At 42.0% G+C, this 24,070-nt stretch overlaps 1 protein-coding gene across 1 annotated transcript; it reads right to left on the bottom strand.

Annotated features, from left to right (window-relative positions):
- Positions 1-4,923: 4,923 nt before the first annotated feature.
- On the bottom strand, positions 4,924-23,817 carry ppp1r14c (protein phosphatase 1, regulatory (inhibitor) subunit 14C). The gene is made up of 4 exons (XM_039781016.1): positions 23,468-23,817; positions 8,182-8,265; positions 7,767-7,799; positions 4,924-5,551 (listed from the first exon to the last, which is right to left on the bottom strand). The coding sequence occupies exons 1-4, from the start codon at positions 23,699-23,701 to the stop codon at positions 5,477-5,479; spliced, it is 426 nt and encodes a 141-aa protein (XP_039636950.1). The 5' UTR covers positions 23,702-23,817; the 3' UTR covers positions 4,924-5,476.
- Between the last annotated feature and the right edge of the window lie 253 nt (positions 23,818-24,070).

Genomic DNA, 24,070 nt, shown 5'->3' with positions numbered 1-24,070 from the left:
TTACAGCGGACCAATCTCCTCCCTCTGGATATGCACAGAAAGGGCCAATCACAAGAAAGAAAACAAACCTCAAAAACAAGTAGTTTTTTTGCACAAACAGGCCAGCAGACATATGGCTTTGTGACCAGAGTAAATAGTGCTATTAATTCTAAATCTCTCTCTATTAATCCCTTTGGCGGTCTGTGTAGCATTGTCTACACTGCAGTGTTTATAACAGCAGTGTTTACTGACATCCAGGCATTTATTGTGTTGGATAGGCTTAGTGGGCTGCTGAACTATAAAGCTTTAAATACACAACATCTTGGTTCTGTATGCTTCCCTGCTGAATATTGTCTACCACCATGACACTTCTGTACATTTACATAAGCAGGATTTTAAATGATGGAGTATTTTTTATATTGTTGTGCTGGTACATTTACTTAAGTAAAGTATCTAATTGCTTCTTCTGCCACTGCTACACAAAATATGACTAACCCTGTGAATACCCTATTCCTTTGTTGAACCCATCATCTACCACTAGTGATGACAGTAACTGAGGTAAATATTAGTATAAAGGCTTTGAACTTGATCTCACTGAATTCAGTCAAATCTGCTATGTGTGTTCGCCTCCAGCTGTAGTAGTAGTAATAGTAGAAATGGAAAATGTTGGCAACGAAGTCTGTGTGATCATTTACACACCTACATCTTTTTTATGCTTGAAGAGCAAGAGTTGTAACATTTATGTCTGGAGTGCTGGGAAATGGAATGAACTCAGCGTAGTGAAATTAAATAGATTTCCCACAAGATGCACTGCAGGTTTAGCCACACACACACACATGCAAGCTGTGTAAGTGGAACACATGCATGTGTGTTATAAAGTATTTACAGAGTTTGAGAAAGGAGGTTGTTCCCAGGATTCGGTTGTACTTAAAGTTGAAGTAGAATCAAATATTCAGGAAGTGTCAAAAACACACAATCTTGCTGGAAATGACTCAATTTTGTTTAACTCTGTCTGGCCCACTTTGCAAATGCACTTTATTCATTTCGAGTAATATTCCCGTCGTACTAGATCACATGCAGGTTACAGTAGAGATGGTAGGGAGTCCTGGAGTCCTGCATGACATGTCCTCCTTACCCACAATGCAGCCATGGAGGTGACGGACAGATTCAACCCCTCTTTCTCTCTGTCTGGGTAATAAGCGACGCTGTATGGCTGGATTGCCTGTTATGTGAATGAATGAGCAGGCTATAACAGTGTGACACGTCGGCCCAGCATTTGTCTGATGCTGCAGTTGGGTTCCACAGCAGTGGAGAGGAGACGGGATCCGTCTTCCAGATGAAGGGAACTGGAGGGGAGTCGCTGCTGATGTCATATCTCCCATCTATCTCATTACCGCCTTGGTCATATACAGTGTCTGTCTGTGTTTTTTTATTCTCAATCTGCTCCCCCATTCTCTCTCTTACTATCTCCCTGAAGTATTGGCATGATGGATCACTGCATCTACAAGGGAACGGGGGGGCGGGGGGGGATATAGTCAAGTAGTAGAAGAGAGTCGTGTGGCAGAGGGAAGGATAGGATCAAGAGAGAGAGTGGCAAAATGAAAAGGGGGATGGGAAGACGTAAGATTTAGACTAGGGTCTGCTGTACTATTTCACATTAGGAGATATGATGTGTTGCTGTTGTATTCATTGGGAACTTACAGTGGCTTTACACAGTAATAGCCATTGACAGCTCCTAAAATGGCACCTCTTTGCTTTCATTTCAATTCATACATCCATACAATTTCCTTTCTTCTGTCAAACAACTGTCTCGATTTACACCAGTTTTAATAGTCTGAAACACCATGACCGACAGCGACGGAGCTGGTGTGAGATTTGCTGGTGTGCAGCCAGCTGACTGATCCGGGCGCTCTGGCTGTCAGAGAGGGGGATGCTCCCGTCCTTAACTATTCTCCTCACATTCACCTTGCAGTCCCAATTATTCAAAGCCGCGTGCACGAGCGCTCCCTGCCAGCCAGTCCCAGCTGTGAAAAGTGGGTCATAGAATTTAAAGGCACACGCAGCCTTGTTGCACTGCACAGCCGCGCTGTCACCGCTTTGGCTTTCTGTTCCTCCCGACATGCAGTATGTGTGTGCAATTCTGTTTCCTGCAGTGAAATCCACGAGGCTGTTTGGGAATGCGTATGAGTGAATCAGAAGACATTCATTATCACGTTCTCTGCGGGAATAAAAGCTGTGGAACGTTCACTAAGTGTGTCATTCTCGCTGTCTGTCTCTGTAAACTGGTCTATATTCTTCCACATGACTTCCTTTTAGAAATTAAAATGTTTGAGCTTTGATTTGCAGTGAGGTTGACTTGTTCCCTCCCAGATTGGTGATGCAACATTTAAGTTTCAATGTGATTATTCTTTCTTTGCGCCCTCTTAAATCTGAGATCAATGAACACTTTCTACCTAGCAACAATGTACAGTAGGCCAGTCCATATGGGGCTAGACATGCTGCAGAGAAAGGCTAATCATGCGCACATTGAGCAATAATGTCATACCCTGATGAGCTCTTTACAGAATCAGACCGGGCTGTCCTACTAAACTACTGCCACATTGTGTGGCACTGAACACATTGGTAACCACCATGCTCTAATATGGCCCTTGTGAAGAAACACAGGCATGTGAAAGCACACACACACACACACACAACACACACACATACACACACACACAAGTGATATTTTGGGAAATATGCTTATTCCCTTTCTGGCTTAGAATTAGATAGAAGGATCAATAGCACTCTCATATCTGTCCTCTAACTACAGCTATAACCAGCAGCCAATTAGCTTAGCTTAGCAAAAAGACTAAAAACCAGGGGAGGGAGACGGGAACTTGTCATTTTTACACTTAGGTGTATGTACGGTTTAAACAAATAAGTTATAGAGTGTTAATTAGTGAGCTTTTGTTAGCTTTGGACAGAGCCAGGCTAGCTGTTTCCAGTCTTTATGCTAGGCTAAGCTAACCGGCGACTGGCTGTAACTTGGCTGTACATGAGAGTGGTATTGCTCTTCTCATCTAACTGTATGGCAAAACAACTTACTCACATAAAAACTTTTAAAAAAAAAAAAACAAAAAACACACAGGAATGGCATATGTTTAAACAGTTATGACAGTCCTTCTGCATTTTTATTTTCAGCAAAAACAAACCACACACTACATTACAATTTAAAAACAAGAACGCTTTGGGATGTACAAAAAAAAACTGAAATTATCTTAATAATAAGAAAGGTTTATTAAATAAAACGTTTGGGCAAACAAATCACACTCCACAAAATAAACAATTTGTCCAACAAATCCCATAAATTATAAAATATCAGCCTATTGCCCCTGAACTGTTTCTTGACAGAGAAAATCCTATAGAGTACCTCGACTTGAGACCTGGATGTAGTTGCCTATAATGGCTTCCTCTTCAACTTTTCCTTTCAATTCACTGATCTAGAAAACACATGATCTTTTTCATACAAATCAACCATTGCTAGCTGAGTGTGGTGACACCCATCCAGCCCAGTCCAGATTGAGGAACGGAAATGCAAAGAGGACGCCACTTTAGACTGTATGCACCCCTTAAATAATACAGACACGTTTCTTTCAGACATATTTCTCTGGCATCAACTGACAGTGAAATTGTGTTTTATACAACCAAAACCTGGGAAAAACATCAAAAACAGCACCATTTTAAAAATGTTCCTGCATTCTCTCCAACGTGACCTTCACGTTGTTTCAACAGAAAAAAGTTCTATAAAGTTAGACATGGTAGCTAAGTCCAAAAGTAGTTTTTGCTTGATTATAGGTTCATAATATCTATACTCTTTATTAGTGTTTTTTCTCTGTTCTTAGCATGCAAGAAGGGTGCTCTGCAAGTGTTATGTTAAAATCAAACATTGCCCTGCTTTTGTCTTTGGCAGCTGAGGGTATATCATAGGGCAGATTTAGGTCCGCTCTACTCCAGTCGGTACACGATTGACTGCTCGGAAGTGAAACCGGGCCCAACTCCATAACAGAGTCATGATTGTACCAGAGCTTAAAGGTTTTAGAATGTGTTGGTGCACATTAACAACAGTATATAACTAAATTCACCTCTCAAACCTGGGATTATGCAAAAACAACATATTTTCTGCAACCTGGAAAAGTTTTAATCATCTAAAAATTCCCCGTCCACTTGGAAGATGTTTCACAAACTTGACAAACAATCTCTGTGGAAATGCTTTATCACACTAATGTCGCTATGACATATGACATTTAAGATGTAATACTCCCAGTTTTGGCACACCTTCCCTTACAGGACCTGACAGGTTTCAGTGTCAAAGTTTCAAGTTGTCCTCAGGTTCTGACTCAACCATATTTGCCTTTTAGGTTGTCAGTAGTAAAGTTCAGTGCTGAGAAAAAAAGTTAACTGATCCTGAATGTCCTTAAAGGCAACATCAACCACTATTAGAGAGGCAAGTTAGCCGGGTTAAGTGAGCCAGAGTGTAAGAAACAACTGCAATATATGGGCTTTGTGTTTAAACCTAAATTACCAACTGATATGTATACTGATGAAGGAGAGAACACTGCATAACATTATAAGTGAAAGGCTGCCAATCATACAGGTGTTTTACACAAGAAGTGCAACACCCATCATGCCTTGCTGTAGTGAAAAGTATTGTAGAACAGTGGGTAAAAAGCAAAAATCTTCACACTATTTTAGCCTAACTTGCTAAAATATCCCTTTTCCTCTTTCCAGAGTTTACACATCACACAAGGACAGAATTTATGTATTAATGCTTTGAGCTTAAAATAAAACTACAGAGCTCCCTTATGTTTGCAAGCACTGACGGAGTAAGAATAAGCAGGGTGACTTTAAAGTAGGAGAAATGAAAACTGTTGAAGACCACATTTCAATCACATGAACAATAAATGGCAACATACAGTACATTTTATTTAAAAGAAGTAACAGCAAAATACCTCAGTAAAAAAATGACAAAACCATGAAGCACCATGTTTACATAGTGCTTCAGCTAATTTCACACCTACTGCAGTACAAACATTTTTTTACCACCTCTGTGTTTATGCTATATGCCTGTTGGGATTACAGCATCAGATTGTAACATGGCTCTGAAATGTGGAATAAGGTGGTATTCGTGTTAAAGCACAGTTGCAGTTCTGGCACGTTCCAGGGCATGACATTTTATTGTGGCTGTAATGCTATTTAACCATGTTGGCTCTGTTTTGCTTACGTACCTTTCAACAGACAAATATTATAATACACCTTGTTATTCTACGTGATTGTGAAATGAATGGCTAGTGCTATATGCATGGAGTTTATGGTGCCTGTTTGCAAGTTGCAGGATAGTTAGTAATGCTGTTATGTTTAGATACGTTTTTCTGTGTGATGACAGTCCAGGTTGAGTGGGTTAAGTAGGTGGAGCTGAGATGAGTTTATGGTTGATTGATAGTTGAAATCAAAGCCATTATAGGCCCTTCTTAGTTGGCGCACTGAGTTTTCTCATTCCCCTTATCCTGCCCAGCAACTCGCGGACAAAGACCTGCAAGGAAGAGAGGAAAAAAGAGTTAGACAAACACACACCCATTCACACTAGAGTTGATCATGTTTCTTTCTTTAATTGTTTAAGATGCAACAAAGTTTTAAAATCGGATTATAACAGTAAATGCTCCCAGTAAAGAAGACCATAATTTGAATCTTTAGATGTCCACAAGCTATCTTCCGTTTCTATTTGATTTTCCAGACTAAAGCAGGCAAAAGTGTCCTGCTTTCATTTGTGTGATGGCTTAGATGGGATGTGATCGACCGAAGACGGGTCCTGCATAACTGTAGAGAATATACGCAATTGGCAAAGGGTTCATTTTTAAAGAAATAGTTCAACATTTAAGGAAATACACTTCTTAGCTTTCTTGATGAGAGGTGGGCAAGAAGATTGATACCACTCTCATGTCTCTACACTAAATATGAAGCTATAACTATAACTACAAATGGGTTAGCTTAGCTTAGCATAAAGAGTCGAAACACGGTAAAACTGCTAGCCTTGTCCAACAAAGAAAAATTCCATCTACCAGCTTTGGAGGTGCTGGTGGGCAGATTTAGTTACCTCCAGACAAAACCAGACTAGCTGTTTCCCCATGTGTCTATGTTTATACTAAGCTAAGATAACCAGCTGCTGCTTTTAGCTTCCAATTTAGTGTGCAGTCATGAGGGTGGTATACAAAAAAGTGAATATATGTATTTTCCAAAATGTCAAACTATTGCATTCCTTTAGGAGAAACATCGACCAAGCAGTAGTTTGTTTTATAGTGTAATACTGGCATCAGTCAGAAGTAATATTAAAGGGATGGGGGGGGCAGAGCAACATACTCTGAATTATGGTGGTTTTGCCCTTTTAAATGACAATAAGGAAAAACTAGATTATGAAGAAACTAAGTCAGTAAGGAAGAAGAACAAAGAACCCACATCTTTTAAGCAAGAGGTTGTATAGAGGCCTGACTGAGGTGGAGAAAATGTTGGAATATAATCCCCCTCATTATATCAGGGATGACTCTGCTCATGACCCAATTAATGATGCCTCCCCCTCCTCTCTGTCCCTCTGTCCCTCTCCTTCTTCTCTCTACCCTACACTCTTGTCTGTTGTTCTGCCTCTAACTGTCTTTTTGTATATCCCTCTGCATCCCTCACTTCATCTCCTGGTATTTTCCCAGTGTACCTTTTTCGGTTACACTTTACTTGAAGGTGTCTACATTTATTTTATTTTTCAGGACAATGCACATTTGATGAACATGTACAACAGTACACGTAAAAAATGCCAGATTGTAGCCCAAGGGCTAATTTCCATCTGCAGTCCACATAAGAGTGACATGACACTGCCATGAACATTATAAACAAGTCATAAACGTTTCTGACATAATGCTTCTTTTAGTAAGTCTCATTTGGTTTTTGTCATGACAATTTATGGTTAGGATTAGGGTTAGGGTTCATGTTTCATGACCGTGACACTCTTATGTAGATACCTGTGTGTGTGTGTGTGTGTGTGTGTGTGTGTGTGTGTGTGTGTGTGTGTGTGTGTGTGTGTGTGTGTGTGTGTGTGTGTGTGTGTGTGTGTGTGTGTGTGTGTGTGTGACATATTGGCGTCTGTCAACCTGATTGGACACTTCTGTAGCTTTGGATACCAGTGACCTTGTAGGTGTTGTAGGTCACAGTCTGACCTAATGACAATGACACACACACACACACACACACACACACACACACACACACACACACACACACACACACACACACACACATACAAACACACACACTCGCAGACGACAGATGGGGAGTCCAGGCTTAACCCCACCTCTCCCTAACCCAAATGCTTAACACCTCTATACACATACACACACTCACCTTCACACACTCACCTTCACACACACACACACACACACACTCAAATCCCTTCACTAGTAAACAATTTAGTGTGTGTGTACACGTTATTTTGCTAACAGCTTTGTGCATTCGTAAGAAGTCCTTTCAATCTTTTGTCGTATTTAGGTCAGGATGACAGTAGAAAGAGAAAATGAATGTGAATGTCACAAGAAATTAATTAAGCACACACATACACATGTGGGGCACGATGCTTCAACATACAGTGCTCTATATACTGCAAATCGAACGGTGCATGTGAGCATTAATAATGTCTATCTACACACAAGCTGCTGGGCCAGTGATATGGAGTGTTTCATGGTATGACAGACACTAAACACACTCACCTCTGTTGGTTTGTAGCAGTCTATTAATGATTCCTGTTTAAAAAGCAAAACAGGGGAAACTGTTTATTCACTAAGGCAAAATGTAAAGTTAATGTACAATTCGGTTTTTCAGTGGTTGGTGAGCATGATGTCAGGCTTTGGTATCATTTTGCCAGAATCAAACAAGAGTGTCCTTGAATGCACCGGCATTAAGAATCCTACAGAGAGAAATCCAACAGTAAAAAAGGCAGCAATGCCGATTTCTCCACTGACATACTGTACTCAATAGACCAGCATGCAAAGCAGTCACATGAGAAGTTTGACTACAAAGTGAGGATTTGGCTTCATCTCATCTAGTAAACATGCTGTCTAATTCTTAAGGTGTATTCAGATGATGTGTAGGCACAGAGACAGACACACAGTCTCAGAAGCATACCTGCAGTTTGCTGGCTCTCTCGTCGTCACTGTTGACCTCCAACAGATCATCTATGTCTATCTCTACCTCTGGCATCTCTTCCTCCTGAAACACAAAAACACTCTTGGTTAGTGAGCTGCTAAAACAGATTCATGTCACGAAGACAGTGACATGAAAAGCAGCAAGAGGAGAGGAGAGGAAATCAAATAGGAAAGATGCTGAGGCGCTGACTCATGTTTTTACACCCTTTTTCTTTTTTTAGACTCTAACCCCTCACCAAAGCCAACCCCAAATACACACTTTCTCTCACTTTCAGTTCCTTCATTTCACCTCTTTATTTAAAACACTGTTTCCACATCTCTGCACACCAAGCTCCAAACAGCCCGAACATGTATTTGCCTATCAGGAGCAGACATGGAAATGTCATTGTGCTATGCCGCGCTGCCGGGGCTGGGCCGTTTAGTGGCTCGGTGGTTACAGGCTGTATTCTGCTCAACACCACTTCAAAGGTCCTGTGTTCCTACGGTTCATTTTATTTCACCACAGGGCTTGTGCAAAAGAGGCACGCAGGGAGGATCAACCCTTTCCTCCCAACTACCACGTAATGTATCTTACAAAGTCTCCCTTCTGGGAATTAAAGCCAAAGAAACCATGTACAAGTGCAGCTTCTTCATCCAAGTGGTTGCCTTTACCAACAGATGAACTGCTCAGTAACAACATACTGCATGGTTGCAACTAAATGGACTCTGCTATTTCACCCCAGTATGACTCAGAAATGCGTCCTTATTGGATGAATCCGCACCTCACAAGTTATAACCAATGCTAACATTCATTGTCAATGCAGGAAGTAGTGTGCCCTTTATGTAGTGAGGTGGAAAGTGAAGGTGAATGGGCATGTAACAAATGGGACTTCCATACCATTTGCGTTCCATTGCAGACATGCAATTATGTTTGCCTTTTTATTTCCTAACTTTAACCAAGTTAGTGGCCTTACCTTCTAGTTAATTTAATGCCATAACCAATATCAAATATCGAGCAAGAGCAAGCAATTTAAAAATGTAGGCATTGGACTTTGATACTGAACGTATTTTGGGGTTGTGTAGAATCTTCCAATATAGACGCGCTTGTCTTCCTGGCTATTCAGCAGCTCCTTCCATCAGTGCAGTCAGGTTCAAATGAAGAGCCATGTCCAAGCTCCATTTAGTTTATTTTTGCCATTTTTATAATCCCACTGAGAATCAACACCTAACTCTTCAGCTATTTAGGGTATTAGGTCTCTTTCAGCTTATTGATTTGGTATTTGGTTGATAATGGCTTTCACTAATCCATGATCATATAAAACCGCACTCAGCTGTTTCCAGCAAATACATTCACAGCAGCTGACTGCCACAGTAAATAACTGGCTGATGGTACACCTGTCATATTGTGTATATATAAAGGTTTTGTTGTTGTTTGAAAGTTTCTCATGCCCTCGATGATCAAAAATAGGTTCAATGGTTCAATTCAAGTTGTTACGCATAACCTACACCAAAATAAAGAAGGGCTATTTTCAAACTGATCTCATGAAGTGGCCAATGCACGACAGGCCAATTCGTATACCATTATTGGCGTGTTATGAAGACGAATACACGCTTTTTAGTGTTTATCAACGCTGTTCGGCCTCCATTGACTTACATTACCTTGCGATTGCGTGTGAATTGACGCCGTAGCGAGTAGTATGAAATGGCTAAAATCCGCGTAGGGAGGACCGTTTGCTCTTTTCCTAAACCCAACCCGAGTGTCACGTTTCCTAAACCCAACCATAGCTTTATTCTTTTCCTGAAGCCAACCGATTCTTCTTTTCCTAAACCCAATGCATGTGACGTTTCCGAAACCCAGCCTCGTGATACCACGTAGCCTCGTGATAATACGCCACGTGGCTTTAGAAAGTGGCGTGTGTGTTTACGCTGTGACGTTGCAGACTGCCATCCGCTGTATACAGCGTAGGCATACACGCAGATAGCTGAAAATGCGTACAGATAACACAACCCTTGGCTTTAGGAAAGTGGCGTGTACATTTACGCAAAGTCATGATGCCATGCTGCTATTTTAGACTGAACACCCTTGTTCGGCAGCGAAAAATACTTTAATACCATTTGTGATGCATGGTGGATGATCCCTGGTTCCCTTTTCCCTGGCTAAAACATTTATCAGTTTTAAATTGTGTGCGTGTGTGTGTGTGTGTGTGTGTGTGTGTGTGTGTGTGTGTGTGTGTGTGTGTGTGTGTGTGTGTGTGTGTGTGTGTGTGTGTGTGTGTGTGTGTGTGTGTGTGTCCTCTCAGAGGACTCATCTATGCTTTTGCCTGGAGCATGCACTGGTAATTTGATTTTAGCTCTCAGCATTAAAGATGATTGATGTGCAGAGAATAGAATTCACTCACAATTATACCTTTGAATTTACAATACCAAAGACAAGTAAGACCAGTGGCAAGAGTGGTACATTATGTGCTCTGTGTTTGATAGCATGACTACAGATGAATTTCCAACTGGAGTTTTTCATATCAAGCCTTAACTGTGAGGATGAAAATGAGAAAAACAGCAGGAATGTATATGGTTCTGGTTCAAGCAGTAAACACAGAGAACCTACCTCAAAAATCCCACATGACATAAGTGACACTCACACCTTGTGCACATATCTCATTTGAATTTGATCACACACATACACACACACACTTGGCATTCATACACAGACGTTTGCACACAATGCTACCCCACCTTAATCATCATTCCTGAGCCGTTAAGAGGCATTTACACAACCTGCATTTTAATCATCTCAGTCTCTCTACAGACGAGCGCCCCCTTCGACCTCTTTCTTTGAAATCTCTCTCCGCGTCTTAGCAAGAGGGTCTCGCTCTAAATCCCCCCTCATTAAGGAAACAAAAAAGTAAGGTGGAGAAACAAGGGAATGTTACAGAACATATCATAGCCCCTCATTTATTAGTATAGAAGTGTGTGCGTTGTGGAACCAGAGGACTGAGGTTATATGCAAATGTAAAAACACATAAGAGAAGTTGATGTGAAAGAAAATTTGGATCATGAAACAAGGCAGGCCTGCTTGGTTCTTTCGAGGAATGATTGTAAAGATTTACAAAGAATATGTTCACGGCATTTACTCTCTAACTGGGACGTTATGGGACCGATCGGTGGGGATTGCTTCGTACGAAGTACACACGGCGATACACTGGTAAGAGCAAATTACGTTTAACCATGTATCCAGCTATAGAACAGTTAACTTCAGTTAATATTGTATGTGGCATTTTCTTTTGTGGGGTGCAAATGTTCCACCAAAACAAGTTCCTTCCCGAGACCATTTTGCAGAGCCACCGTCACTGCATCCAGAGCTTAGCGTCGCCCAGGATGATTGTCACTTGTGATTGGTTTCAAGAACTGCAAACAACCCACAGCATTTTTTTCTCCTATCCCATAATGTATATGTGGTGTGGTAAGACCTTACCCCACAGGGCTGTGGAGATAGGTCTGGCAATGGGAGACTAGGTTGTATGTAAAGACTGTAATTATTATTAATAATCAGCCTGAACAGGCATACATTTAAGGTTTTACAACAACTTCAAACTCTTTCCCCTCAACTCCACTGTTTCTGTAGTAACTTATCTCTGTAACTCGGTATGAGTTTGGAAAATCCCCCACCATTTGGCTTATTAGAAAAACTTACAATGGCCAGGCAACAATATTCTCAATTTAGGCCCCAAAAATGTCGCCAGATGAGTTCGAGCAAGTTTCATTCCCTTAGGACAGATGAAACCCATTAGAGATCCAAACTAGAATTTCAAGAACGAATCATTACGGCTGCTCCTTCTTCAAAGGTCAGCTTGTTTACACCTGACAGCAGCTACCTGCCAGTTCTGAAATGTGAGCAGAGCACAAAGATCATGGCCTCAGTCATGAATACCAAAAACAGGATACAAGATGTATAAAAAAAAACAAAAAAAAAAACAGTGGGTGGAGTACTGCTCACATACTGTCTGTTGAGTTCCATAGGCTACAGAGAGAAACTTTAACATAATAATACAGATTAATATATCTATAGTAAGTGTGTGTGTGTGTGTGTGTGTGTGTGTGTGTGTGTGTGTGTGTGTGTGTGTGTGTGTGTGTGTGTGTGTGTGTGTGTGTGTGAGAGACTATTCCACTTGAAAGCAGCAGTCCGTCACCCTCTGTCACTGTGATTGGTGATGACTAGGGCATGCATGGCCTATGTGTCTGAAGCATGACTGCAGGCAATCGCCAACGACGTGCAAATCTACACACACACACACACACACACACACATAAATAAGTGTTTGCCACCATCAATCAGAGAAATGCTCACCACAGGGCATTGTCTCTCTGTGGAGCTTGTGAGAAAGTACCGTACTGTGGCAAATACACTGCATGCAATGACAAGAACGGACACACTCATACACACTTAACATGAAGATAAACACTGAACTTGCCACCGTCCTGCTGGTGATTGAGAGCCTGAAATAGTTGAGGTCACACCCACTGCCCCCGGGGAAAATCATTTTCCATCTTGCCAGCAGTGGAAGCGCGACAAAATGACAGCGCACAATGCCAGAAGACATAAAGGGACAGGCAAGATGCAGTCACTCAAAGGACTACATTCCAAATAGTACCAAAATAAGCCTAAATAAGATCTAATTGTACTCATACAGAACCTCATCCTAATAATAGTTTTATGGGATATATAGTGAGTGCCAAAATATTGCAATGGCAACATTATAAACTTAGTAAAGGAGTTTTGTGTTTGGTAGATTATTTCTCTGTGGTAACAATGCCTTTTGGCAATAACTCTTGGCAATAATACCGTTGGAAAGCCTGTTTAGTTCCCTTGCATTTGTGGGATGAGCAGTAGCACTGAGTATGTGGGTTGCGCCCATGAAAAATTTGCCAAATCTTTTCTGCCATTGCCAAACAGGTTATTCTGCCATTGACTCATGTGTGTTTAGTAGTATGTATAGTTTACAACATCTATATACAGTAGTGTGAAATTAAGAAGCAATACGAATTTTTGTGTATATGTATTAGAGACAAATAGAAGCGCCATTTGTTGCCAATTTGTTTGCATAATGCAGAAGAAAGACATAGCGATGAAAACGGGAAAAGAAAAAGTTAGTGTGTATGCTATGTGTAGACGATAACAAGGAGCTAAGTGTTTGTTGTAATGAAGGCAACTTTGAGTCGACTTCGTGTGAGAGCCAGCAAGCAAAAGAGAGCGAGACAGGCCAGCCAGTTTGTTGGTTGTTGTGTTTGTGCAGAGAAAGTGTGTGCATGTGTGTCAGACTTGTTTTCACTGACAGCTAAGCAGCCGGCAACGTTCTCAGTCTGGTTCAACTGCGATGAACTGAATCAAAGGTAATGTAAGCGGCCCGACCCTGTGACTCACCACAAACTCTTTTCAGACTCTATTCAAAACACTCTCCACGAACAAAGAGTCAAACTCCTTGTGACAGGGAATCACTTCACTCAGGTCAAGTGATTCATGATTATTCCTATTCATAGCCTACTTACATGAACTAGAGCTACCAGTTGTATTGAACTGCAGCTAAAAAACTTCCCGAAAAGATAATTGCTTAGGTCAGTAGTAAGATTATTATGTTTGGCGGGTTCAGTATTTTTTTTGTTGAGGTTTCATTTTAAGTATGCCATGCACAAAAGTCCACAAGCTACAGTTAATAATTAGATCATATCTAGTTAATGATTAGATCATCTCTATAAACAGTTATCTGCATATGTATGCAGAATCTGTAGGCAACGTGATAAGATTTTGGTATAGGAAGAAATTTGATTTCTGTTTGTAGCCCAAGTAGTATTGACCAATCATGTTTGAGCGGGCTTTGGTTGCATGCAGGTAAACAATCTATGTGGAGAGCAGAAAAGGCAGAACGCATCGGCCAAAATGCAATCTGAGAACTGATCTATCGCCTGATGACGATTGAGCTTCTTAATAGCTTTTTTTTATCTGCATTCATATGCAGATATCTGTTTATAGAGATTAGTCAAAATGTCGTCTGGACCTGGATCTGGTTGCTAATCGGACTGTTATCAATAACTGACGCATGGAAGAGGAAGCCTTGGCCCAGATATCCGCTGGCTACACCCGAAACACCTGAAATGTTGGCAGTAGGCCTACATTTCTCATTTTTCTAAATAAAAACACATAAAACAATGTAGTCAAACCCACAGCCAGTGTAGTCTATACGATAACATTGCTATAATAGCTTGCTCAGCAGGCAGCAAACATGCTAGTAGATTAGCTTGCTAGCGGTAGTGCTAGGTTGGCTACCCCCTTCCGTTACTTGAAACCTTTTTGCCAAAATTTGTCAATCTAGCTAGGTTGAATGTGCAATGTTGAAGAATGCATTTTAAAGTGAAGAAATATAACTGATTAATCAGTTGGCATTTTCTGTGTGTGTGTGTGTGTGTGTGTGTGTGTGTGTGTGTGTGTGTGTGTGTGTGTGTGTGTGTGTGTGTGTGTGTGTGAGAAAGAGAGACAGAGACAGTGTGGTTATTTTCTGTGTGGTTTTTCACACACACATAGTCTGCAAAGTTTTCAAAGTGAATAAATAAAATAATAACACCCATGCCTTCTTTAATCACAGGTCTGCATGCAAGTGATAAAGATTATAGAGAAACATTAAAAACAGAATTGGCAGAGAAACACAAGTAAGGGGAATTTTAATAGTAAAATATGCTAAAATATCAAAGTCATTAAAAAAAGAAGGGCACAAAAGAAAAAAGTAACAAAGAACAGAAAGCAAATGAGGAAATGATTCCATAACTCAAACAATGAAATAAAAAGATATGAGAGTAACAGAGATGTAAACAAGACGGCAAAAGTGAAAAGAATTGAAGAGAGCTATGTATGAGAGCAATAATTAGAAAACATAAGGGGAGAAAATAAGATGCAGGGAGATGGAGAGCGCAGAGATAAGTGGGTCACTGTGATGAAGAGGCAGAGGAGGATTGTGCAACAAAGTAAAACCTCACAGCTCAGCTTTCTTCCTCCGTCTACACCACCATGCTGTGTCACATCAAAGGGACAAATTTATCTTAGGAGACCGTGCGAGCTGAGGGAGAGAGAGAAACTACTGTACGCCAGAGAATGGAGGGTGAGGATGGGACAAGAGGACAAATGTTTTCATGTCTCACAAAGTATAGGAAAACCAACGTGTATACTTGGAACACTAACGACAGAGGGTGCAATGTTAGGAAGAAGTGTTTCTATAGCTATTTCCCCCTCCCTTTCCTCCCTCCTCCGTTTTGGACCACCTCCCTCCTCCCCCTCCGGCGATGCAATTTGCAGAAACCATACGGCACGGATGATGTGACTTCACTGGATAAAGTTAGCTGCTGCAGCAAAAGCTCTTTCCCACGCTGATTCAGCTCTACTTTAGAGGACATTGTATATCAGAGAGGGTTGGAAGGGAGGAGTAAATCCTCAAAGGAGAATTCCAGTCAAAAAATACTGTAGCAGGCTGAATTTTTGGATGCTAATTATGATGTAATTGTCTTAGTGATTTATTCAGTGCTCATTGTGGTGGTTGCTTCTCCACAATAGGGTTTTTAGTAGCCCTGTTGTCATTTTCCTCAGACCAGCTAGGCATTGGTGTCCAACCATGTCCTCATCTTGCACTCCTCATTCATTCATTCATTCATCCTATTATTATCTAGGGAGAAAGCCACAAACTTAAAAAGTGGTTAACAGCAGTCCCACTGTAGATACCTATGGCGTAGTTTTTATTTAAAGTTACAGTAAGAGTCAGATTGTGTTATACGTGATAAGACCGTATTGTGCTTAAATTATATTCCCCACAGTAACCGTCTTTACATTCTTTTCACTTATTGATACAGAGTGATGGTTAGCTATGCCTCTAAGGTGCCAGTATGCTTCCTCAGAAGCACTTATCGGATGGTCAAATAACTTCGGGAAACCCCGACACCTTTCCGATGTCGGATTGTGGAGGGCTGTGTCTGTCCATTTGTTGTTACGCAACTATATCTGCCATTTTTCATGTAAACACCCGAGTACAACACTATGAATGCCTACCAGGTAAGTCTGAAAATGCGCACCGTTGTCCCCATATTTAAACAATATCAAACAATATCATGTACTTTAAAGCTAGAAAGACAACATCATCTGCAAACAGCAGAGATGCCACGACACTGTCACTAAACGAGGACTCGCCCAGACATCAGGAGCAGCTTGATGTGCATAAACAGTAGATTTGACAAACACTATTGGCATCTCACATTCACCTCAAACAATTCTTTCTTAAAGCTTTGTGTAGCCACTGCTGACGTGCACATGCTGTCTTGTGCTATAACTGTGCAAGGTCAAAAACCATGCAATCATCTCATCCTCCTTTGGTCAAAATCCTGATTTAAAGCTCAGACCAAGTATTGTTGTGGATTCAACCATGAAACTGTCAGCATCTGTCTTGTGACTCCCATTTCACAGTTTTGTGATTTCAGGGGCGCATGATTCATTTTACTGTGTTTACCAGGCACAGTTTCTCCCTGAGGCTAATGTATTGACAGCTGGGGCCCATTTGGACCTTTGCTCTCAGTGCAAAGCAAAGCTTCCAGTCAAACTGGACTTAAAACGTCAATAGCACCAGGGTCATATGCTGTCAGCCAGTCAAATTAATGGGTTTATTAAATTCCGGAGGCAATTAGAAACCCCTTTGTTGTGAGGACAGAGTGTAAGTGTCATTCACATACAAAGGTAGACCTACAAAGAAAACTACACACCCACATGAACACACCCCACCGACTTTGAAAGTCAAAACAATAATCTTCCTTCTCTCTGTCTTCCCCTCGGTCTCATTCTCAGACACGCGTGAATGACGACAGTGTTTTTGCATCTTCTTTCACAGTGCCAACCACAGAGAGTGAGTCAGTGTTTGTACACAGCCAGTTTATAAATTGTGTCGGCCTGCCGACAATGAAACCAGTGATTAACTGGATCATCTTGGGATGGGGGGGAGGGGATGTCATAGGAAGACAAGAAAGTCAGTGTGTGAGTGTGAAAATTCAACATTTCTTACCTTTCAAGGTCTCAGCAGCTTTCCATTTTTGCATTTCCACAGCATGTCACTCGATTATGTTCGCCAATTGCACTTGCCATTTTAAGGTTTTGATTTTTTTTTTTTTTTTTTTACGTACCACTATGTCTTGGGACTCGATGGCTATATTTGCAAGACCTATAAGGTTGTTCTTTTAAATTGTCACCCTATCCATCTTTATTTTCTTTTCCATGCAGCAGACAGACTGATATGCCTCCCTGGAGTTTGTAGAAACGTCTAAAAACCACCATGACAGCCTTGTAGTATCACAGTTGAAGCCATAAACACAGCGTACAGGGTGAAGATGAAATCATTTTAAATTTGTAATGATATATTTCAGCACTGTGTTCTGTGGTGGCATCATTCTTGGCGAGGTTATCACAGTATCGTTATATCGCAAATAAACCCTTTTGTATACTTGGAAGGTATATGCGATAAACAGTGTCAATTACAGACATAAAATGGCTAATCTCCATATATGGGAAAGCCACATGGATGACAGCAGAACAAAAGGGAGAGGAGAGGGAAGATGATAAGAAAACAGGTGGGTTGGTGTCCCGGTGGGTTGGAAGTTGAGACGAGAGAGAGGAGGGAAAGGGTAGGGAATAACTGCAGGGCGAAGCATGCAGGGAGATGACAAAAAGGGGAACAAGCACATTGTAACCTTTGCACTCTGTTTTGCTTTTGAGATAGACATTTGACGCCTTTCTGCTGTTTATAACCGTTTCAACAGCTGGGGGCTCTCCGCTCGCTAAAAGGCCATCTTGTCAACACCTCTGATTTGTTTAGCAGCAGATGCATGTGTCTGCAGGTGCTGCATGAAATGTGTCAACGCGTGCTCCTCGGACACAGACGCTAAGTGAGTATCTATTTTTGTCCGTGTAATTTAAATGGCAGAGAGATACGTGTCTTCCTTGCCAAGCACAGATAACAAACACAAGAATGACCTTCCCCACCAGATCCATAAACACATCAGGGTCACCCATTAAAACAAACATCCAATTGACTAAGTCTCCCACTGGGGGCGGCTCTGTCAGCCCGGCTGTATTTAAATGAATGGTGGCCATTCCATATCCAAGTTTTAAGGTGTGCATGTATGTTTCTTCCTCTTTTTCAGTTTAATTCCCACACTTCCTCAGTGCTCTTTCCCCTCGCTTGCTTTTTTTTTGTGTCTTCGGCTGATTATAAATGGACTCTGAGCTGTAATGAGGTAATCAAGCTTAGCCCACTTCCTGTCATCAGTCAGAGTGAGATGGGTTCAATTGATCACTGAATTCACCTCTGACAGTTGATGGATGCACATTTAAATGGGCTAATAAAGGGGGAAATAATGAGGACACCCCTTATATACCTGCAGCATAGGGCTGGGCGATAGGGAGAAAATCAAATATCACGATATTTTTGACCAAATACCTCGATATCAATACCGCAACGATATTGTAGTGTTGGCTATTGGTGCTTTCGCAAAATATTTACACAATGAGAGTTTTGATATAATTAATCATCAGTAATGTGGATATAATGACTAAGTGGGTAAAGGCAAATAATAGAACAGTTACAACAGTCTGGTAAGTTCAGAAAAGTACATCGCTTTGCTGTAATGCAGCTTTTAAAACCAGGAAAAGACAACACTTATGCCATATTACCATATTACGATATCCAAAAAAATCTAGGACAATATCTAGTCACATATCACGATATCGATATAATATCGATCTATTGCCCAGCTCTACTGCAGCATAACAGTATCCTACATCATACAATATTATCTGCTTGCAGATGTACTGTATGTCTAAAGTATGTGTACATATAGTATATCCAGTATAACTTTAATGGTAACACAATGCCTTTGTGTGTCAATATTTTGTGTGTGTATCCCCAGCGTGCTATTCTTAAACCTATTGAACGTTGCTAATGACTTGGCTTGAATTGCACCTCCACCTCTGCTGCCCAATGAGGTTCACATGATATACGGCCGTCCTCCTTCCCAGCAAGAAAAACATGAAAGGCGAGCGAAGGGGAATGTTATTGACAAGGGCAAAGGAAAAGCAGGGGGAGGAGAGGGGATAATGATGCACACAGAAAGAGATGAAGATGGGGGGTTTTCTACCTACAGTAGAAGTCAGTGTTGATGTCAGGAACAAAACCCACATTCCTCTGTCCATGGCGCGCACGCACACACACACACACACACACACACACACACACACACACACACACACACACACACAAACTCTGCCTTGAGACAGCCCTCCTACACAAAACAGTATGGAAATTAATCAACCCCCCATAATGTGGGAATGATCTAGAGAGAAAGAGGGCAGCAGACCTAAGAGTTAGTATTATCCACGAGAAGATGCCCCATCTTTTAGTTCCTCTTGCTCTATTTGGTCCAAATATGCACGTGTGTGTGTGTGTGTGTGTGTTACATTTGAGTTCAAGGGCTCATACTCATCCATTCATGGAAAAGGAACCGCTCACCACCCCATATCTGCCAAAGAGCAGCGGAATATCATCAACCCAAAAAAGCATGTAGCGCCTCAATTACACAAATCCATACAAAGCCAGAGACAGACACAAACACACACAAGGCCCGAGGGGCAGAGCGCTGTATGTCGGCAGTGTCTGCACTCGCACACATGAATAAGCTTCATTGAGTGGGGTTCTATTTACGCAGAGCCATGAAAAAGTAGGGCATTACAAAATCTCTCTCTCTCCCCTCATTCTGCAGCATGCACCCCAACAAAACACACATGAAACTGCAGAGTCAGATTTACCGCTCTATCAATCTCTGTCGCTCTGTTAGACTCTCTCACACACACCAAGTAAAGACCAACGTCTGTTTCTCAACAACTTCCATCGATTGTATGGAGGTTTTTATTATAGCTTTCTTGCAGAGACTTACTGTAGATGAGAAGATTGATACCACTCTTATGTCTGTATGCTGAATATGAAGCTACATCTGGGAGACGGTTAGCTTAGCTTAGCATAAAGACTGGAAACCGCTAGCTCTGCACCTAATGTTCCGTAAACCCCCTCCCAACAAATTGTTTCATTACACTTTGGTTTTTGTACAAATTAAATTAGTTACCTTTGGACACAGCCAGGCTCCCCTGTATCCAGGCTTTAAGCTAAGCTAAGCTAATTGACTACTAGCTTTAGCTTCATATTTAGCATACAAAAATGAGAGGTGTACCAATCTTCTCAGCCCTCGGCAAGAGATGAGCGTATCGGACTTGCAGGTATTGTTTGAGGATACTTTAGGTCTTTGCTTGTCCTTTCAACCCACGACCTGAGACATATTTTGGACAGGACAAATTGGTAACGGAGATTCTCACCCAGCTTTTATTGAGAACAAAATCCAATTTCATCTGAGTTGAACTTCTTCTGCACTCCATTACCTTCAGCATCATCACAGGGCCTCCACCCCCACACAAACACGCTGTGATGCTCTGTAGTATCAGGTTTTCTTATGAAACTGATACAGAGGCTGACCTTTAAGCCAGACCAGCACCGCCAAATCAGCAGTCTCTCCCTCTATCTAACACACACACACACACACACACACACACACACACACACACACACACACACACACACATCGCACAACAAACACACACCTTGTCTATCTTAGGTCTGAACATGGAGGTGTTAACAGGCATGAAGGGAGTGTGACTTCCTGTTTACACTCATGTGATCATCATCATCATCTAAAGCAGTAAAGTCCACCTGCTTAAACACTGCCGTCATGTATCTATTCATGGATGAACAGATGAAAGTAAGCCTTAACAATGCACCACGGTGACAACGTGTCAAAATAATGATGTACTGGTTTTATTACCTACTGTCCTCTGAAATGCAGCCAGCTTGTATATGTTTCTACCACCAGTCAACACTGTGCTTATTGCAGCAACCAGCATGATTTCAGACTGGGGGATTATCATATTATCCCATTTGCTGTGTGAAAGATATAATATGAGGAGGTGTCATGCTGCTGGGAATATCTCCTGAAATCTGGATTGAAGTCAGGGAAAAAAGGGACGTCTGCAGACAACCGAGTGGAGTCTTTTTCAACAGTAATGCTACAATAGTGAAATAAAAGATTGATTTCCATCCAGCAATGGCAATAGAGACTTACTGCAACACTCTAGCAAGACAGCACGTTTTTGACTAATGAGCTATTTGCATTAAACAAAAACCAGGCTAACATCCATTGGATCCAAATATTGCACGACCGAGATATGACTCTAGATGCATGCTGGGCCAATGCACTCCAGCCCTCATCACAACATCAAATAGATCAGTCGATCCACGTGGGGAGGCATCATACGACTTGTAGATCAAGTGCACCTGCTGATGGCAGACTGACACGCAGCCAAGAGCTCAGCCGGCTTTGAAATGTAAACCAGTCCACACTCAGATGGGCTATGCAGCTCTTTTCAACTTAAGTGAGAACCACAGCAGCAGGACTAGAAAGAGAGGAGGAAGCTTGGAAACAAGACGACGGCTGTAAAAACAGCAGCTTAGGTTTATAGATGACGATTCGCTTTCGGTGATGGTAGATGGAAGCAGTTTTGGAGCTGCGGGAAATTGTAATTGCTTTGCACACATGCAGACAGTCTATTTGCATTCAGTATGAGGAAGAGATATTTGCATTGCAATGCTCTATAGCAGACAAACTACTGGGACAGACAATAATGTTGACGTTCAATGTCCTGCTGTGATTTGTGCAGGTTTCCCTTCTGCACATGGACGCACACTGTAATCAATCTTAGTTACGGTAAGAGATGCAGCATATCACATAAATGAACATCCGCATGCACATCAATGTGTCCCCACACACACAAACACACACACACACACACACACACACACACACACAGCTTCATATTTAAATAAAATGCATCCCCATAGTGTAGTTTGACAGGTTCATGTGTGCATCATGTGTGGATGCACGCTCACACTGCCTGTTTCATCTCTCATTGGCTGAGTCTGCGTTGACAGGCTAACTGTGTGCCTGCGGTGTGTATGTGTGCTGCATATGTGTGCGCTTGTGCAGACCCTCTGTTGCGAGGAAGGGGGTCAGAGCCAGAGGAGGTGATTGGCTGGTGATGAGAGTCACAGCATCAGCACATCCTTAACCCACTGCCCTTCTTTCCTCTTCTCCAGTCCACCCCATCCCCCAGCAGCATACTATAGGGCACACTCATACATGCACTTACACATCAACCATAGAATCTCTCTCTTTCTGCACCCCCATCTCTGTCCACACACTCAGATCTGCATGCCCCCCACACACACACACACACACACACACACACTCACTTGCCACTTGTGAACGTGAGAGCAAAGAATAATGGGACTGTCAGTATCGTCTGCGACAGATCATCCCTCGAAAGGTGAAGAGTGTTTAAAGGGTCAGAAATCTGCCTCAGAATAGAGTGAGGAATTAATTCCAACGCACAGAACGTTGCTTCAAATGGAAACTGAAAGACTATCATGGCCTCTTAACAGGCCTTTTGCTCTCGAGGAGTATCCGATTTAGAAAAACAATACGAAAATGGACACAATCCAAAAAAGACCAAGGCGAACGGTGCGTAAAAGGCGCAAACGTGCGGTTTCTCTCACCTTTCTCATTCTCGGTTTAGGTAAACCAGCCATCTCTCTCTCTCTCTCTCTCTCTCTCTCTCTCTCTCTCTGTGTCTCTCTCAGCGACATAAAGGATAAGACAATACATTGTGTCAAAGTCAGAGTGTAAAGACCAACAACATTAAACCAAACAGCTTTTGTGTCGCTCAGACACCCCTGCTATTCTCGCCTCAGCCATAATCCAGCAGGTATCAGTGTTGCAGAGGACAAAGAGACACCGTTAAACTCAAAGACACTGACTGTTTAATGAAGGATGTTAGGGTTCGCTTTAAATATGGGTGCCTTATTCTGACTCATTTGCAAAGGATCTGAGCATCAAAAATCGCATGAGATGAACTGCAGTTCTATCTGATCCAGATAATGCAACTATCAAGGCAGACATGAAGTGTAAACTCGGTCAAATGAAGTGAGTCTAAATTTGACATATAGCCTACGGTTGGGTTTAACCCATAAACCCATCAAATTGATAAAGCAGGTATTCAGGACCATTTCCACTGTGTGCCATTCTGTATGATTTAAGATGTATGCCCCACTCACCTCACAGTCATACAACTCGCTGAGCTGCTCGATGATCCACTCCTCCAGGACGAGTCTTTTCCGCAGCTCTTTCCTGTCGTACTTGACCGTCACTTTGCCCTGTTTCTTCTGGACCGGGTCGTCCCCGGTGATGGGGCCGGACCCCACGCAGCCAACTCCGGGCGCACCTTGGAAGAAGACGCGGCTGCCGGCGGTGGGCAGCGGGGCGCTAGTCTCTGTGCTGGCGGCCGACATTGCGGGATGCGAGGGCTTATGATTTAAGAAGTGTGTGAAAGAGTGGGGTACTGCTGTGCTGAGTGAGACTGCGAGCTGCACAGCAGACAGGAGGATGGCGAGGAGCTTTTAAACAGCTGCTATTTAAAGCGCAGCGCCGGAGACAGCCGAGAAGGCGGAGCGAACACTGCAAGAAATGACCATCCGAGGCGCTTGTCTCGTGTTAAAATTGAAATCGATGTTTCCATTAAAAAAGGAAACCCTCTTCTGTGGAGTGGTCTTAAAAAATAAATGTTTCCAACACTATGTTTCAAGAGGGGGGTTTCAAGTAGGCTAATAATTGTAAAACATGGAAAGACATGACCACTCCATTATTGCTCAAATTGGCAC

Source organism: Perca fluviatilis, chromosome 18 (genome assembly GCF_010015445.1).
Source record: "Perca fluviatilis chromosome 18, GENO_Pfluv_1.0, whole genome shotgun sequence".
Lineage (NCBI taxonomy): Eukaryota > Metazoa > Chordata > Actinopteri > Perciformes > Percidae > Perca > Perca fluviatilis.
This window is presented reverse-complemented; position numbering and strand designations above follow the sequence as displayed.

Excerpts from the sequence above, each read along its gene's own strand:
- ppp1r14c (XM_039781016.1), bottom strand. The coding sequence starts at position 23,701 with ATGTCGGCCGCCAGCACAGAGACTAGCGCCCCGCTGCCCACCGCCGGC. Across the intron at positions 7,800-8,181 it reads AGAGAGCCAGCAAACTGCAG|GAATCATTAATAGACTGCTA; the intron begins GTATGCTTCTGA and ends CTTTTTAAACAG. Across the intron at positions 5,552-7,766 it reads ACTGCTACAAACCAACAGAG|GTCTTTGTCCGCGAGTTGCT; the intron begins GTGAGTGTGTTT and ends TCTTCCTTGCAG.